Source organism: Ailuropoda melanoleuca, chromosome 1, assembly GCF_002007445.2.
Source record: "Ailuropoda melanoleuca isolate Jingjing chromosome 1, ASM200744v2, whole genome shotgun sequence".
Lineage (NCBI taxonomy): Eukaryota > Metazoa > Chordata > Mammalia > Carnivora > Ursidae > Ailuropoda > Ailuropoda melanoleuca.
The window spans coordinates 150,434,860-150,453,719 of record NC_048218.1 but is presented as its reverse complement, the minus strand read 5'-3'; the positions used below and the strand labels follow the sequence as shown (position 1 = coordinate 150,453,719).

The following is an 18,860-nucleotide window of genomic DNA, read 5'->3' as shown; positions in this document are numbered from 1 at the left end:
TATAGCTCACTCACCAGTAAATAAAAACTGCAATTGCAAGACTAAATAACAAAAAAGAGTAGTTAATATACTTAGGAACTGTCAAAACCCAGGAAAGGAAAAACACAAAGAGAAATCAATCTTGAAATCAATAGCTTCGTCAATAAATATGCAAATTAAGGCTCTTTCTACAAATGACTAAACTTACTTCCCTGTGGGAAAAATACGGTCATTTCTACATTAAATAAATATGCAAATTAAGGCTCTTTCTACAAATGACTAAACTTACTTCCCTGTGGGAAAAATACGGTCATTTCTACATTAGAATATTGAGGACATCCATAGCTTTATGTGCTGGTACAAAAATACCCTGAATGATACAAGTAAACTCCAAAAGAATTTGTAAGAATTAATACATCATAGACAAATGCAAGAGATACCATCAAGAATCCTAGAAACCAAAGAACAATGTAGATGGTAAAAATAGTGGATTACTTATTTCATTCACACACACACACACACACACACACACACACACACACACACACACACCCCACTTTGGAAACTTAAGCAAATTGTCAGCCAATAAATTCTAGCTATGTTACAAATTTAGATCTTTTTTAAAAATTGAAAACCAGAAACTCCTAAGGGTCTGCGATCATTCTGCTACCTAAAAGGTGAAATAAAATTGAAGTAGTTATTGATCAAATTATTATTTATGGTCTCTACTTCTATTTCTTACATATAGCTGGAAACACATAACTGCTGCACATAATATATACATATTTAATTAATCAAAAAATAGTGAATACAATGTTTTAAATCTTTTCCAAGAGCAGTTATTGACCCACAAAAGTATAGTGATATAAACAACATATTTTATTAAAGAACACAAATGTCTATGTAAAAAAAGATACATACCAACAGCACATATACTAAGTAGAAAGGCAGTATTTTAAAATATTTAAAAAGAATATTAAACTAACCTATAAAGAAACACTATGAATTTTTTAAAATAAAATACAAATTGGATGCTTAAAGAAGTATCCTTTAAACATCTAATATTGTACACGTTAACACTATAGGGCATTCTAAAATTACTTTAATGAGATAAAATGAATCCCATTTATAAGATGAAAGGAAACCTGATTGTTTAATTAGATTATTACTAAATACAACTTCTAGGTATCAGATTCATAAAGGATACCTATGTAAATAATAAAGCAGCTATATATATGTGGTCTTTCACACAATGATTTGACAAAATGCAGTGACCAAATAAATATGTATTTAAAATACTTACTTAGCATATGGTTAAGTATAGCACCCTAGACAAAGAAGAGGAAGAAAATGACTTATGTTCATGTCCTAAGATCCTAAATATGAATACAAGTAAATACAAGTAAATACAAGTAAAAAGAAACAACTGATTTATTTTTTCTGCCTGTACCAAGAGAAAGGCTAAAAGCCAGTATTCCAAAGGATTTCTTTAACCCTCTTAATTTCCAATTGATAATTTCATTAGAATATAATAAATCACTATTTTTAAACTAACTGCAACAATTAAAAGTGCACCTCCTATGCCTATAACTTGTAGCCAGATGATAAGCTAAACTTCAGAAGAAGAGAAATCCATAACATGAGACTTGAAAAGGTATGTACATTTTTTGTGATCAAGTCGATCCATAATGACAGCTATTTTTTATGTCAAGGAACATTTTATTTAGATCCATGTCTATATATGGCAAAATACTGATTGAAAATATATACCATTACATCTGTTCACTCAAAAAGAAAACAAATACTGAGAGAACTGATGGGTTTCCTTACTTTTTCATGATTTCTTTGTAAAACTTCTATATGAGAAAAACCAAAAAAACTGATCTTTAATGTTAACATTACTTAAATAAAATCTCACCAGCAGCTTAAAACACCTGCACAAATCTATTAACAGTAGTGATAGATTCTTTTGTTGAATATTGGCCAATTATTTCAATTACTCATTTTAACAGATGGAGAAAATGCTGGATTGTGGCCCATGAGTTAAATACCTTTTAAGATAATACAAGCTTGAACAAAATTCTGCATTCTACCAATATCAGCATAACATTTTACATCAATAAGGACATTTTATTCCTTATATTTTACAGTTTTAGTACAAACCACCTATATGACCATTTTCTAAACAAAATAATTAGAAAATGTACTTTATATCATATTTTACAAATAGAAGACTAATGTGGAGATCTTCAACATATTTTCCTCAATGCCACTGCAGACCTCTATTTTTATCACAGGCAATAATGAATGAATGGGTGATAAGAAAGACAAAACATGAAACAAAAAGAATTCATATAAAAACACACAATTAAGGTCAAGTACCTCCTCACAGCACAAGAGAATGATTAGACATTTCCATACCTGAAACACGTCTGCTTTGTTCTTTAATAAACTGATCTCCATCTGCTCATGCCCTTGGAAATTTTTCAGCAGTACAACCTGCTGTGCTCAAGCCCCACATAACTTTGTATTTCCCTGTTCATAATTAACTAATTATGCTCTAATCAATAGTGTAGATCCTGATTTTACAATGTAAATCAGATAAATGAGATAATAGCTGGGGGGTCAATCTCATTTTATTTACAAAGCCCAGCATGAACATCCAATTTCATTGTATCTTATGTACCTGAACAGCAGTGAATCTTATCAGCAGACCTGCAGAAAGTCTTAGAGTGAGCACTGGGAGAAAGAGGCCTATGTTTTTACAAAAAGTATTTGCAAACCACGTCCACCTCAGAAATATTTTTAATCACAATCCTTATGTAAATTTACAAAGTGCTGACACAAACAGGTAAGAAAAAAAAACCTATCTTCATATGCATGCAACCCTAAAACTGAGTCTCTTAAACAAGTTTCGATTGTCAAAAACAATTTTATAAAATAAAAAAAAAATTTTTTTGAACATTACATTCCACTCTGCTGTAGAAAGTCCTTCTACAACTCCTTGAACAGATTTTGGTGAAATATTCATAAAATATTCCCATATTGTGAATCAAGTAAAACAGTGGTAAGTTTTGTCGAATAAGAAACATTGTTTAAAAACAGTGGTCTCATTAAGTGATAAGATGTATAAACAAGGAAATAGGATAATGATAATAAATGATTATTATTTATTGGTCAGTAATCTAATTTTAATGCCATAAATGTAAAATCAGATAAACATCAAGAAATACATGAATAATGATGGTATATAAGTGCTACATAAATACCATTTCTAAACTTAAGATGGATAAAGGTTAAAGCTAACCTTTTCATGTTCAAACATAACCCTAATTTCCAACCTTTTTTTAGCAAAGGAATTAGTGAATTATGGACAAAGGCAATGTTTTCTGACTAATTTAATTATGTAAAATAGTGCTGTCTCCATAATAATAAAAATTAAAAATTAAAAACTTAAAAAGTAAAAAAAGAAATTGTTCAAATGAATTTATAAAAATAAAGACACTGTATGTGTTATAGATGTAACTCCTACAAACTTACCTAGAAACAAATATTTTTGAAAATGTAAGGGCTCTTTTAAGGACATTAACTCCATCTTCAATCAATCAATGTCAACCGCAACACAATGATTCTTTTAAAAACTGTTATATACAAATGGTTCTCAAAGTGGTGGTCCTTGGCCAGCAGTATCACTAAGGAACTTATTAAAAATGCAATTTTCAAGCCTCATCCCAGACCTACTGAATCAGACACTGTAGGGAGACGGGAGGAGGGGGTAAGGTGGGGAAGAGGACAATGAGGAGGTGAAATAGCACAACAATCTGTGTTTTAACAAATCCTTCCTATGATTCTGATGCACTATGAAGTTTGAGAACCACCACTAGATAATACTATGTCATTCTTCCTACATTTCTGAGTCATTTAATTACCTTCCTGATATTTTAGTGTATTTTTCCTTTCCCTACCTTGTTAGAAATAGCCATCATTTACCCGTCCTGCAGATTTTACACATCTGTGAAATACACATCATTTAGTGCATATTTTCTAAGTACATTAATCACTCCTTTAAATAGCAATCGGACCAACTATGGAAGAGAGTTAATTTTATACTGTGGAAATATGAGAGCACTTAGGAGATTAGTAGGAGAAAATGTTTTATTCTACTCCCTTTAAAAGTTCTCTTACTCTGAATACATGTTTGCAGGACCAATGATCTTATGAATTATGAGATTTGTATTTGCAATGTGTGACAAAGATTTTAGGGTTAGCACCAAATATGGAATAGCATATCTACCACTGAAGACTGTAGGATAGAGAATGATAATTATGTAGTATTCTAATTAGAACCAAGGTGGAAAGGATTTTGATTAATAGTGACACCAAAACCACAAGGCTTAATGATTTTTCAAAAAATCTAAAATAAAATGACCACTAGTAACTTCTCACCATATTTCAAAGGAGGGCCAGGAGTATTAGCATATTCTTTTAAGGAAATGGCAATCTGTCATTTTTCTTATAATCAGTTGCAATTAAGCAATAGTAATAATTATCAACTTTCTCTTAAGCTTATGTAGAGATAATGAGTCCTTCCTTATTTCAGAAAAAAAAAATGCCTACTGGTTTTGCTAGAGTCTATTAATATTTTTCCTCCAATGTTAAAAGATCTTTCGATAAGTTAATGTCAGTTTATACATATTTTATATACATATTACTTTTATTAAACATCTTATCCAATAATATGGTTCCTTACTGTAACTATAGATTACTAGCATACAGCAACTTTAAACTTACACTTGCTTTTGATTATCTAGAACACTGCCTACTCTATTCCTAAAGTTTAAACTATTTTCAATTGCCACTATCCCTGAAAGATGTCCAAACCACATTTATAAATCAGGAAATTCCAAGAGACATGTTAACAATTACATGTATATGTACATTTCAATTTCAGCCATGAGTCTCTTCTAAATCAGTTCAACATGGAGTGATGGAATATTCAACATATTTCTGTCGTTGATTTAAAACTGGATCATTAAAACTTGAAGATCAAATTTTAATTCTGTAAACCTCTGGAAAAATATAAATGTTGATGAAGATCTTTCAGCTGGCAGGTTGTATAGTCATTAAGCTTTGTATCTCCCTCCTTATTTCATAACCTCATATTTAAGGTCAGGAAAAATAAAATTATATTGAACACAGAAAGTTCATATTAAATTAATAAAGACTGAATAAATTTGGGTATTACCAAAAAGTATCTAGAGATCAACACATATATTTTACTAATGAGCTTAAAATCTGAAGTTGTGAAAGTTTCATGCTAATAACATTAGTGCTTTCACACTAGAACTAATGAGCCAAAACTAGAATGGCATATGCTTTACAAGTCTTTCACTTTTGCTGAGTATTATAAATAGAGAGAACCTTTAATATAAGAGTCTATAGTTGTTTCCCAATGTAACATTTCACATATGAATATATGTTTTAAATTGGATGAAATAGAATAGCAGACTAGTGGAATGCATTGTCTTTCTTGTTACTGGTATTGTTCAACAACAACAGTGAGTAGCACATTGCATTTAAGTCCCACAGGCTTCCATAACTCTTCAGTAAGTCCAAACACTGTATATCATCATTTGCCAAAGAAGCAAGAGGGAAAGACATTACTTAATAGGACAATTCTGACAAGACATTATCTACTATTTTTCAACAATGCACATATCAAATGTTTCTGATTAGTGCAAGGAAAAAAAAAGTATAAGAAAAAAATAGGAAAAAATCCACACAGGTAAATTAACTGCCTTGTCAGTCCAAGCAACAAACCAATCAATTACATTCTATCCAAACCTGACAAGCAAAGGCAACTTTTTGCAGTGATAAGCTTATGGGAAGGACAAGATAGCTGTTCTCCTTTACTTTATGTACTCTATTGAGAGTGTTATCCACATTTTTAAAATCACACTTATAAAAGAGGTTTCCAGGATTGCCTCCGAGGATGAGCTGTGGCAGAGTTGGGTCTCATGAAGGGTATCTACACAGTAAAGTGATAAGAAAAGAACATTAACATTTAAAGATCATAGCAGCTCTGTACTATGTCTTATGAAACATACTAACAATACCGCAGTAGATTCAAATAACATATGATTTGGTCCAAAGAGATAGATACCCTAAACCTAAATGCCATGATCTTGTATAAGTTCTTACTGGTTAAAATGGAGTCATTTTATCCTTTGAAACATTGAGTTGCCTCCTCTTGTATTATTAGTATTGTTGTTATTAGTTTTAGTTGTCAAAATAAATCTATCTCACTAAAACAAAAAGAAAATATAAAAATATTGGAGGGTTTATATTTACATAAGCAAACATGTATTTGATCAATAAATGTTCCAAAAAATAGCAGTTTGCTCTTTTTTCTTCAGCTATGGCAATTTAACAATGTTTGAGAAACTATGCTGAAGGCATATACTGAATGCAACTGTGCTGAAAACAAGCACACCTAATCACCATGTTACAGGGCTGGTTCTGCTCAACTATACAGTCTGAGGGGAGACATTTTCAAATGATTCTTATCCCCTGTGCCTACACTGCCTTCCTTTGTTAAGGACTATACTAGAAACGTTGGGCTACAATTGTGAGAAGTATATCCCGAACTAGCTATTTTAGTGGACTGTGCAACAGCAACAGCAGAGACTATACCTAACTGTGAAGGCCTGATAGATCATGAATGTACTAATTTTAGCCAAATTTTCAAAAATCATTCACTTGCATTTATTTCTAAAAACTTTTTTCTGGTATTTCTTGTATTTATTTCACTAGCAACATGTATTCATTTGCTACATCATGCCTTTATTTTCAGAGGAGAAATGTTAGGTGCTCAGTGATTAGAAGAGCTTTTTTTTTTTTTTTTTTTTTCTNTTTTTTTTTTTACTGTGGTAAACATAGAAATTTATTTTATTTCCTTCAGACAGTTATACCTATGTAGATGAGGTGAAATTGTCAAAGTAGTCACAGATCATAGAGAAACTTCGTTTTAATATTTAACTACTAGAAAGATGTGTTTAATGCTTCTAAGTTCCATTGAGAAAAAGAAAGTGAAAAGTGGCACAATCACAGACAAATACAGCACTACTGAGAAGAGCTACCACACCAAGCTGAATAATTTCCAAAGAAAGCAAAAACAAAACTGTACAGTACAGAAAAAAAAGAATATAATGTGAAACATAGTTTTCAGAGAAATGTACTTATCGACATATGAGAAATAAACAAAGAGCTGAATTTCCCTTGTCAAATAACAAGGACATAGGGAAAGCTGAATTCCCTTGTGTCAAACAGGGAATTTATATATGCTAACTTTTCTCAGTGCTTCAGTCTCTAAGAGCTTTAAGCACAATCTGAATGCGATATTCTGAGAAGTGCTTTGACTGCAACTTAAGAACTACTACATAAGCATAATGCAAGTAGGAAGCAACCACACCATTTACCACAGAAGTATAATTAAATCTTAATTACATGCACAAATGATGGAGACTAGCAGACAACCCAAAAGATCTGTATTTAACTTTAAAAGGAATCTGAACATAGAAACATTAGATATCATGGAAATCTGCTTTAAACCCCAATTAAATCTAAGTTGAACTCCAACTTTGAAAAAAACTAAAAAGCTACTGCTAATATTCCTCTATCCTAAAATTTTACTTAATATTCCAAATCTCCCTTAAAGCCAGAATAAGAAGTGTGACTTGTTTTGGCTACTATCTTCCTAGGAAAAAAGACTCTGTGGTCTTTTACATCAGAAATCAAGTTGTGGCTTTGTATTTATTCCATATGTACCTAGTAAGCTTACTTACAAATTACTGTAGAGAAAAGGAATTAAGTACTTTCAAAGGGCTTCCCTGATGCATGCACCAGTAGTCTGTATCTTGTATAGTTGGAATTGTCTGCCAAGAAGCATTTACTTCTTCCGACCCAACAAAGTCAAATATGCTAACGCAGTGTAGTCTAGAGAGGCTGTATACCTAATGATTAGAGCATAGGCCACATAGTCAAGACTATCTAGACTCAAACCCTAATTCCACCACTTTCTAGTTGTTTGATCTTGGACAAGTAATTCTTCTCAGTTCCCTCACCCATAAAATAAGGATAAAATCTGTATCTATTTCCTGGGATCATATGAGATAAAATATGTAAATCACTAGCACACTGGCCCATAAAAAGCACTCAGTAAATCTCAGCAACTAATATGCAGAGCAGATTTATCAAACAGTATAAGTATTTACTGGAAGGGAAAATTTTATATTTTAATACATCATTTATATAGTATCAATATATAACTGGAATAATTTCTATTTCATGATGCTTAGTATCTCTGTACCTTAGATATAATTTCCAAAACGGAGATGTGCATACCTCATAGGACTGTTGTTAAGAACTAAATGAGATGATACATTTAGAGGGAAAAGAAGAGAGTCTGGGACATAGTAAATATCTAACATTAGCATTATTTAAATTCCCAGTCCATAAAGACTTCAAAATAACATTTTTCTAGGGTTCAATTACAAACGTTAATGCGATTCTTATACATTATTACCTAGATATAAAAATCTATCAACTACAAAATTTATATCCAATATTATTTTCAAATTCATTTCACCTCTAATTTTATTAACATTATGTTTATCTCATATGTCCAAAACTATGCAAAACCAATACAAATCAAAACTCTGTTATAGAAGGAACAGATGAAAAGAGATGTTTGATTAAAAAAAGAAAAACCAAAAAATACAGTTGGTTTCTAATACTAGGACTTGGATTATGCTTGTTTTGTATGACTCCAAAGACTGAAATTATTAAAAAGAGACATTTCAATCACCTGGGGAGAGAAACTGCCAGCAGTCAGACCTGCCTCAAGAGGAAATGGGTTACTTACACACTACTATCCCCGACAGAAGCTCTCTCCCCGTCTCTTAGTAGTAATACTGGGCAGATGATTCAAGTAACGAATGGTGGGATTACAGGCTTCGAGATCCTTTTCAGGACTGTACAGTGTTTGTTTTGGAATTTCTTCAAGTTACAAATGTTACAGAATTTGAGAAAAAAATAAGATTGATGCCTTTATTTTACAGATGAGAAAATGACTTTAGAGGTAATTTAATTCAAGGTCATTCATCTAGCCAAAAGCAGAACTGTGGCTAGAGTTCCAGTCTTTCCAAACAATTGAATGTATAATCAACAATCCCTTCTGTAAACTTAAAATATTAACACATTGCAATGGAAAATAAGTAAAAAATTTCAAAAACAAATTTTACTGAAAAAATACATGAGTGAACGAGAAATATTTCACTGCTATATATGCTTGAAATTATAATGTTTAGTACTCTAAAACTGCTTATTCCAGAAATACCACACTTCACTATGTAATTAATATATACAATGTTCAGGCTTTTGTTTTCCTTAAATACAAATTACTTGTTTATAATGTATTTAATTTAAAAGGAAAAATAAAAATTTAAAAATTCAAACACTGATAACATGTAACATATAAATATTTATGGAATCATACAAAATTACTTAAAGGTGAAATGCTTTAATTAATATAGATTTACAAGTCAAAGAATGTCATATTAAATATTGAATGTGTAAAGCAAATTAGCCATCCTACACATCTAACAAAATTCATTAAATCAACTTAGTTATAAAAGAAAAAATATACTGAGTAAACATTTTCTTTTTAATGTAATTGTATCAGAAAATCACCTTAATAAGAAAAATTCAGTGGCACCTGGGTTACCTTCATTATCCAAATATGAATATTATGAAAATTATAAAGACTGAAATTGTCAAATTGGATAAAACAGCAAGTTCCAACTATATATTTACTAGAAGTACAATCCATTTTAAATATAGTCTGTATATCTGCATGTATGTATGGAGATATATATATCATAACTAATTATAAATATAAAGCTATTTTAAGCATAAAGATATAGATAGTTAAAAGAAAAAAAGAGTAAAAGATATACCATGCAAACAGCAATGAAAAGCTTACTGGAATACTTACAGTAACATCAGACAAAGTATGCTTCAGAATAAGAATGTTACCAGAGTTTAAAAGGGACATTACATTGATAAAGGGGTCAATTTACTAAGAAGAAATAATGTATAAAGCAAATACAAATAAAACTGAAAGGTGATATATACAAATCTATAATTATAGTCAGAGACTTTAATACTCTTAGCAATTAATAGTACGAGTAGATAGAAAATGAATATGTATAAAAACACCTGAGCAATGTATCAACCTATTTTTATAGGACATTCAAAAAGTGATGAATATCCGTTCTTTTCAATTGCACAAAGAACAAGACAGACCATATTCTGGGCCATAAAATAAACCTCAATGAATTTGAAAGAACTGAAATCATACAAAAATATGTTTTTTAGAATACTATTTTGGCCAAGAGAACAGTGTTTCCTCCCTAAAGGCTCTAAAAGTCAATGATCAGGTTCAAATAGGAGAGAATGGGACTCCTGGTCTTATGAGGTCCCTACATAAACACAGCTCCAGTATAAAGACTTATTTAAGAAAGCCAACTCATTTGGGTGGGATCAGCAAATATGTGAGCGTATGCAAAAAAGGCAGGGGGTGTTTAAACTCTGAGGTACCATGCCTATGTTGTTCACCTCTGATTTTTTTTTTTTTTTTTTTTTTTGGTGAGAGAGAGAGAGAGAGGCAGGAGGTGGGGATAAAGGGAGAGTGAGAGAGAGAATCTCAAGCAGACTCCATATCCAGCACGGAACCTGATGCAGGGCTTGATCTCACAATCCTGAGATCATGACCTGAGCTGAAATCAAGAGTCGGATGCTCAATGGACTGAGCCACTCAGGTGCCCCTGTTCACCTCTGAATTTCTGGAACTAAGTCCAGCACCTGGTACAAAGGGACACAGAGTAATTATTTGCTGAATGAATACTTTTCTAGAATCTTCCCCAAACAATTGGAACTTAGTGCAATGAAAGGGCAAATCTAAGGGCCAGAGAGAGAACTGGCACAGGTACTATTAGGGAGCTAGTACCTTTGAAGCTTTATAAAACCACAGATGTCCAAATTCCACCTCACAGTTTAGAATTTACACATTCAGAATCTCCAAGAGTGGGATTTTTCTTTTTGTTTGTTTTTGGTATTTCTTTACAAAGGTGATTTGCATCCCTAACAAGCTTAGAACCACAATCTTAGGGCTTCAGTTAAAAGGATTTCTGGAATAAAACAGTGGTTCTCAAAGTATGCCCAAACCCAACAGAATCAACACTAACTGAGAACTTGTTATAAATACAAATTTTGGGGCACCACCCTATAGGATGCCTAAAACAAAATTCTGTGGCTTCATAATCCTGTCAGGTGGTTTAAATGTACCCTAAAGATTAAGAACTTCCACTTAAAGTAGAGCAAATACAGCTAGTATGAAGGAAATACAAAGAGGCATGGGAAGGAAGTTAAACTAATAACAATAATAATAATAATAATAAAAGAGGGTAGGAGACAAATTACAAATATTTCACAATTTTACTTAAGGTGGGCCAGCTGACACTCAACTACTCAAAGATAAGTTGTGTTTACATGGAGATATTTTGGTCACTAAAACAAATCTTTGAAAACCCTACAGAGTACCACACTACCTCATCTTGAAGATCTCCTACTTGGCAATTAAATTTCTCTAGACTCAGCCTGTGACCCAACTAAACCAAGGACACCTATATCCAATTATTTCAGTTCCTCCATTCTTTCCCCAACTCCCTACCACCCCTTTTTCTTCAGTTCCTCCACTCTTATAGAACATGATTTCTTACTAGCCCTCCAGTATCCATTCAGAGACACAGTCATTTACTCAAAAGTAAAGGCAGTAAAGTTAGGATTGGATACTTGAGTTGTATAGAACAAATCTGTAAAAGTTACCAAATCTATTTCCAGAATTTGATTTTTCTCTATTATTTATAATCCCCTAACTTTAAATGCATTCTGGAAATTTCTAGTTAACACTCCCAAAAAGGAAACTCACAATCCCCTATAATATCATTTATTGGGTTTGTATCCAAAAATTAAATATGGCCACTCATCTTTCTGTTACTATCACCATCCTTTTCAATTAATTATCTTAAAGTCAGTTGGGTTAGTCCGTCATTTGGGTTAGTCAGTCATCCATTTAAGAATATTTCCATGATCCTCTAAATTCTTATGTCTCTTATATGTCCTCCATAATAACAATTTGATGGATGAATATATGAATGGATTTTAATATCCTTAATAAATAGGAGACAGATTAGAAAATAAATCTGAAACTAAACACAGGAATCTTATTCAAAAGAATAAAAAAAATAATTTCATAATTTATTTACAAATGAAAGCTTCAAAAGAACAGTCAAATCTTTGGGCAGTGTGCTCAATGCTCTAAATAAAACTCAACTTTCCTTTTAAAAAAGATCTACATTTACAGGCCATGTCACAACAAGGTCCTTGATATAACTAGGCAATTTTTCAATTCCTTAATAAATGACATAAATGAGTACCTGACAAGAGAAATTTGGGTCTGGAAGATCTCAGTCACTTAAAAGGAAAGTTACCGACTGATGTAATTTCACTTGGATGTGACTGAATCCCATTGATTTAGTCTTTCCTAGGCCTATCTTCCTTGGGCAGCTGTCTGTGTCTGATTTACTGAGCAATTACAGGGAATGTCTAACAGTTTCTTTCAAAGCAGAACTCCTCCTTCACTTGCTATTATTTGGAAAGAACATACTTAACGAGTTACTTTTATGTAGTTCAATCTACCAATTCTCAAGTGCTCCAATGGTTGCCTATTTATGAACTAAATCACACTTAGGATCCTTGGTTTCATTTATTATCTGTATACTAAAAAATTACATATACACACAGAATGCATGAACTAAAATTTTACACTAAGTCGCATTATGCAGTCACATTTTTAATAGTATATTCACAAGGTAACACTCAACCATTCTAACTTGTTCTTTTTACCCTAATACTTTCCTCAAACTTAGGCCTAAATATTTCAGGAATACATATATACATACATAAAGTACCTCATTAAAAAAAAAAGTTTCCAGAATTCTGAAATTTTACCTTTTAAAGAAACCATGGAGTATTCAGAAAAGGTTCAAAGAACTCCATAAAGAATTAAATAACTGATATAGTACCTATGAAAAGGAAGCTGAAGGAAACTAGGTAATTCGCTTCTTTTTTTTTTTTTTCTAAATTTCTTCCTCTCTCTTTCACCAAAGAACTAAAGTAAGGGTACAACAAAACAAATCATAACAAACAAACAAACAAACAAACAAACAAAAAACTTTGGTTAAAAAGCAGTGTAACTCTTTTCTAGGACAGAATTATATATAATAACAACCAACATGGGAAAATGAAAGAGGTATTGTTTTGGAGAGAGATAATAAATTCTGGAATTGATAGGTTAATTTTCAACAATGAATACATTCAAGGGAATCAAGATCACAAGAACCTTTTTTAAAAAATATGCAGGGTTTTAAAGAGAAAAATCCAAATTTAACAGTAAATAAATCTTTTGAAAATTTTGATAAGTCATTTCACTTACTTGTATTTTAGTTTCTAATTCTAGTTCTACTAACTAATAAAGTTAGTGTAAATCAAAACTGAAGTTGATAAAAATAATCAAGATGAAGACAATTTAATGTGAAATGTCATTCTTTAGAGTAGTGCAAGTAATGAAGTATGAAGAGAGCAATGTTATATACATACATACATTTATATATTATATATTTATATATATGCAATTAGAGTTATTTTTCTTATTTATCAACACAAAAAGAGAGGCTTAGTGAAATTGAAAAACATACCAGCAGATAACATGACTAATGGCAATAAATCACACATTGTTACCAAAAATGTTTTTGCAAGAATGTAAGAGAGCCAAATGTCAGAACAAGGTGGTCTAGGAAATTTATTAAGTGAAATTAATTAAGTGAACTATTTTATATAGGGGATATACTACTAGTATTTAGATTTAATTTAAAAAGATGTGACTGATGATTAAAACTCAAGAAATGTATCAAGAATTCGTTACCAATTATACTGAAGTGTTCAGATTAACTGAATAAAATGTTACAGAAAGTAGCTGTTGTCACAGAAGGAAAACGTGGAAGCCCAATGACACACAGTGACATGACACTGCAAAAGGTTTACTAGTTCAAGTATTTACATAATGAAGAGACTTATACAGTTAATACAGAAGGAGGAGTATTCTCCAAAATGACAGTCAAAACACTAGAATAAAAGTGTTAAAAAGCACATACAATTCATTAAAAAAAGAAACTGTTGACAGGACATGCAAAGATACAACTGTGCTGTAACAGACTCTAAGAAGAGTAGAATTTTTTTAGGAACTTAATAACATAGAACCTATAAAAACAATATGACAATGAACACTGAAGTCAAGAGGTCTGGGTTCTAAGCGTAACCCACACTAACCAAGTGTCTTTTATAAACCACCCATTCAAAAAAAATTACTGAAAGATTATAGCATGCCAAGTTTTATCCTAGCTCTTGAGATATAAAGATAAATAAAACTCATTAAGTTCACAGTCTGATAAGGGGTCAATTGAACAAAAGTGTAAGACTCCAAGAGATATTCAGGACAGGGTGACAACTATTATCACAGAAGCCTGCATAAGCTGCTAATGTAGTAGAGACAACCTTTGGATGAGAAGTAGGAGAGAGAAGGTTAAGTAAAAGATTAACAAAAAATTAAAGCAAGTGTTAAAAGGTAAGTTGGAATTTATCAGGCAGAGAATATGTGGAATAAAATTTGAGGCAGAAGGAAAATACAGAGGAATTTTTTACAAGAGTATGTCAGAAAAGCCACATTGGTATGACTGGAGTAAAGGTCACTTGTGGGTAAGTGACAGGGGTCTAGACAGTTTCCTGCAGATCCTCTGAAAGTATTTAAGCAAATCAATAACATAAGTATGTGATACAGAAAGAGAGCTGTGGATGCATTAACTGAAGGAAAAGGAAGCTATAAAGAGGGAGAAATTTTGGAAAGTTATCTGCAAAAGTTCACAGATGACAAGAGAAAGGCCAAAACTGAAGCAGTAGAAGTGAAGATGCAAAATGAAGGCATCGACACAGAAGGTACAGATTCGCTGTGGAGATGTGTGTGACTGGCTATACCAGCCAGAAACTAAGTAGAAAGAGTCCGGCTAGGGGGCGCCTGGGTGGCACAGCGGTTAAGCGTCTGCCTTTGGCTCAGGGCGTGATCCCGGCGTTATGGGATCGAGCCCCACATCAGGCTCCTCCGCTGTGAGCCTGCTTCTTCCTCTCCCACTCCCCCTGCTTGTGTTCCCTCTCTCGCTGGCTGTCTCTATCTCTGTCGAATAAATAAAAAAAAATAAAATCTTTAAAAAAAAAAAAAAAGAAAGAAAGAGTCCGGCTAGAATTAAAAAATTTGAGTATTCCAAATTAAAAATAGAAAATACCAGATGATCCAGTAATCCCACTACTGGGTATTTACCCAAAGAAAATGAAAACACTAATTCAAAAAGATATATGGACCTCTGTATCTACTGCAGCACTGTTTACAGTGGAATAATATATGAAATACACTTAACTCATAAAAGATATTTTTTAAATGCCAGAAAATCAAAAATATTGTGGTACTTTCATCAGTTGTTAGTGTTTGGCATTTGACAATTTGTAAATTATACATGTTAGGAATAGGCTATTGTGTGTATACCTGTGCATGTATGTGTGTGGCTAATAAAAAATTGCCTTCTAAAGTTGATTAATAATGACAATCTTATAAAGTTAAATTTTATACTGAAGGAAGTAAACAGTATTCTACCAAAAGTTAAAACTTATAAAATTATGTCCTACAAATAATTCTGGGTGATTTATAATCTTTATGTTAGTTTAAAGATACATGTTTTGTTTTATTTTATTTCATTTCATTTTATTTTATTTTTTCTTTTTCCCTCCATTCAGCTTCTGGAAATCATCATAATTTTCCCAAATTATTCTTAGCTGATTTTCATCTTACATATTTAAAATGCTTACCTGATACCAGAAAAGAGTGCTAGAGTTAACACACATATACTAATGAAGCTACAAACATAAAGGTTACTGGGAGTTAAATAGATAGCTGCTAGATATCATTCATGTCAGCAAAAGCCACTGAAAGAAGTAACTGCAGAGGTAAATACTCCTTAGAAGCCAATCACTGCAGTGAAGTAAAAGAATATGGTACTATATCAAAGTACCTATATCAACAAAACAAACAAACATGAGGGAAAAAAAAAAAAAAGAAACACAATGCTTTGTATTGCCATGAAATTACTCCAGAAAGCAATTTTAGAAGTTCTCAATCTGTTAACAAAATTCTTTAAGATTAGATATTTTGTTCTGAGGTTTATAACATATGGATATGTAACACATATGGTAAATATAACATAAATAATAAAAACGTAAAAAAAAAAAAGATTAAACAGAGACCCAGTTACCATTACAAAACAAATTATATAGCTTTATTTCCTCTATTCTGACCAAACTAGATTAAGATATAGTCAGACCTAAGTTACCTGACTCTGTATTACCCAAGCAGTTAAAATCAGCAAAAACTAATGGTAACACATATTTTCAGATTAAAGATACTTCAGATTTCAATGATATAGGTACTATCTTTAGACACACAATAGGAATATTAAGGGTAATAAAATTCATCTAAGAATTTTAAAATATACTTTACTCATAGAATATAGCCATGAAAAAAAATTAACTGAATTACTACACAAATTATATTAAAATAAATGACAAAAACTGCCATCCCAATCTAAACAAGGCTTCAGTGTTTTGTATATAAAAATAACTAAGCCAAGTTCCCACTACTATCTTATGACTGTCACTCTTAAAATATTAAGAGTCACTTAATTAAAATCGATAGATTCTTATTCTCTTCAGATGTGTAAAGGGTATACTATGTGATCAGCACTGAATTTGGGATTGGGACTATTAAAACTAATTTGCTTTAATTTTTTAGATATAGTATTTACACACTAAGGTTATTCTCTTCAGATGTGTAAAGGGTATACTATGTGATCAGCACTGAATTTGGGATTGGGACTATTAAAACTAATTTGCTCTAATTTTTTAGATATAGTATTTACACACTAAGGATCATGGATTGACCAAGACATATAGACTAAATATAAACAAGGGAGAAACCCTCATTCCAGAGAAAAAGGGGAGGTCATATTAGGTAAGAGGTAACATAAAGTAAAAGGGAGATGGCATGAAAGTAACAGGAAAGTTTTATTAAGGAGAAATAGCCTGCAGTGGTTTGAACAGATATCACCTGGAGCTGTGAATAACTAGAAATGAAGATAAAAATTAAACTAAGGTCAGGTTTGGAGGACCTTATACGCCATGGTATAAACCTGATTTACCTTGCAAGAAACAGGAAGTTGCTGGACAAGTTCAAGTACAACATGAACAAATTCATTCAGACAACTGGATAAAGACTACAGACATTCAAACTAATGAAGGTGCTTGTTACTACAACAGACTAGGAGAGAGCTGATGAAGGTATATAATCACTATATGTTTACATTGATTTAATCCTCATAAGCAATTCTATGAGACAGAAATAGTTGTTATTCACAGTTCACAAATGAGGAAACTAAAGCACAGAGATTATAAAACTAAATCAAAGTCACAATTCATAAGTCCTGGGGGGAAGATTTGAACCCAAATTACTTGGTTCCAAAATTCAAACATTTTAACCATTTTGCTATTGAAAACTAGAAAAAAACACTGTATAATAAAAACCAAAAGTTTTAAGAAGGCTGGTCACTAATGTTATATGCTGAAATGAGACCAAATGCAATGAGTACTTAAAAATTAAAAAGACCATTAAATTTAGCATTTCAAGTTCACCAGTGCCTTTTTCAACATAAATGATAATTTTTGCCTTAGGAATCAATCACCAAATATATATTCAACTTAAGATACCAAACACTATACAAAAGGTTAGAACATTAACAAGTAGCTTCAACATGCATTAAAATTTTAATTTTAATAAATAAAATTTAGTAAATGAAATTTATTAAATTTATTTTAATTTAGAATAGAGTCTGAAAGCTAACAAATTATGTTTTTAAATCAAAAGAAGAATAACGTTTTTATATTAGGCTGATGCCAAAATGTAAACTAAAAAATTATTCTTAAATAGCACACTATTTCAGCAGATCTTTAAAAATATTTGAAGCAAAACTTCACACAGGTCATCTACAAGGCAAAGACAAATAATATGTGGTGCCTGCCTAAGTAGTGTATGATATATTAGCTGGCCATTTCATAATAGCATGTCAGATTAGTTTTTTTCAGACATAAAGATTACAACATAAAAAATTAAAATTTTGATTTGGCAAAAAGTACCATTAGCAAACAAAGCACATGCATACACACACACACACAAAAAACCTGAAAGAAAGTATTTGCAACTTATACAAAGACATGTGATAAACTCATTTTAAAAAAGGAAAACGCCTAATAGATAAAGAGACACAGGAAACAGAAAGACAACATATGTTTGAGAAAACCCAGAGGGCTAATGGCTAATCAATATGTGATCAATTCCCAGTCTCGTAGGTAGTCACAATATACAATCAAATGCCAATTTCTATCCACTGGATTGTCAAAAATCCATGTGATGATATTCTCACATATTTGTGTCTATTGGGTAACGAAATAATTGTATCTATTAAAATGTAAAGTACACACTCAGTATATGTATATATATTTAATATGCATATTCTTTGGTCAAACACTATAAATAGAAATCAAACAGA

At 31.6% G+C, this 18,860-nt stretch overlaps 1 protein-coding gene across 11 annotated transcripts in view; it reads right to left on the bottom strand.

The window, feature by feature from the left end:
• PHF14 (PHD finger protein 14) overlaps positions 1 to 18,860 on the bottom strand; it is a 240,606-nt gene that overhangs the window by 95,926 nt on the left and 125,820 nt on the right. The window contains exon 17 of one of the 11 annotated variants that reach the window (XM_019807453.2): positions 1,268 to 1,307. The exons of 9 other annotated variants lie outside the window; for them this stretch is intronic. In XM_019807453.2, coding sequence (XP_019663012.1) covers positions 1,283 to 1,307 — 25 coding nt within the window. In that variant the 3' untranslated portion in view covers positions 1,268 to 1,282. Of the gene's footprint in view, positions 1 to 1,267; positions 1,308 to 1,335; positions 6,008 to 18,860 lie in introns of those variants that run through there. One more of the 11 variants, XM_019807454.2, reaches the window with a different exon arrangement.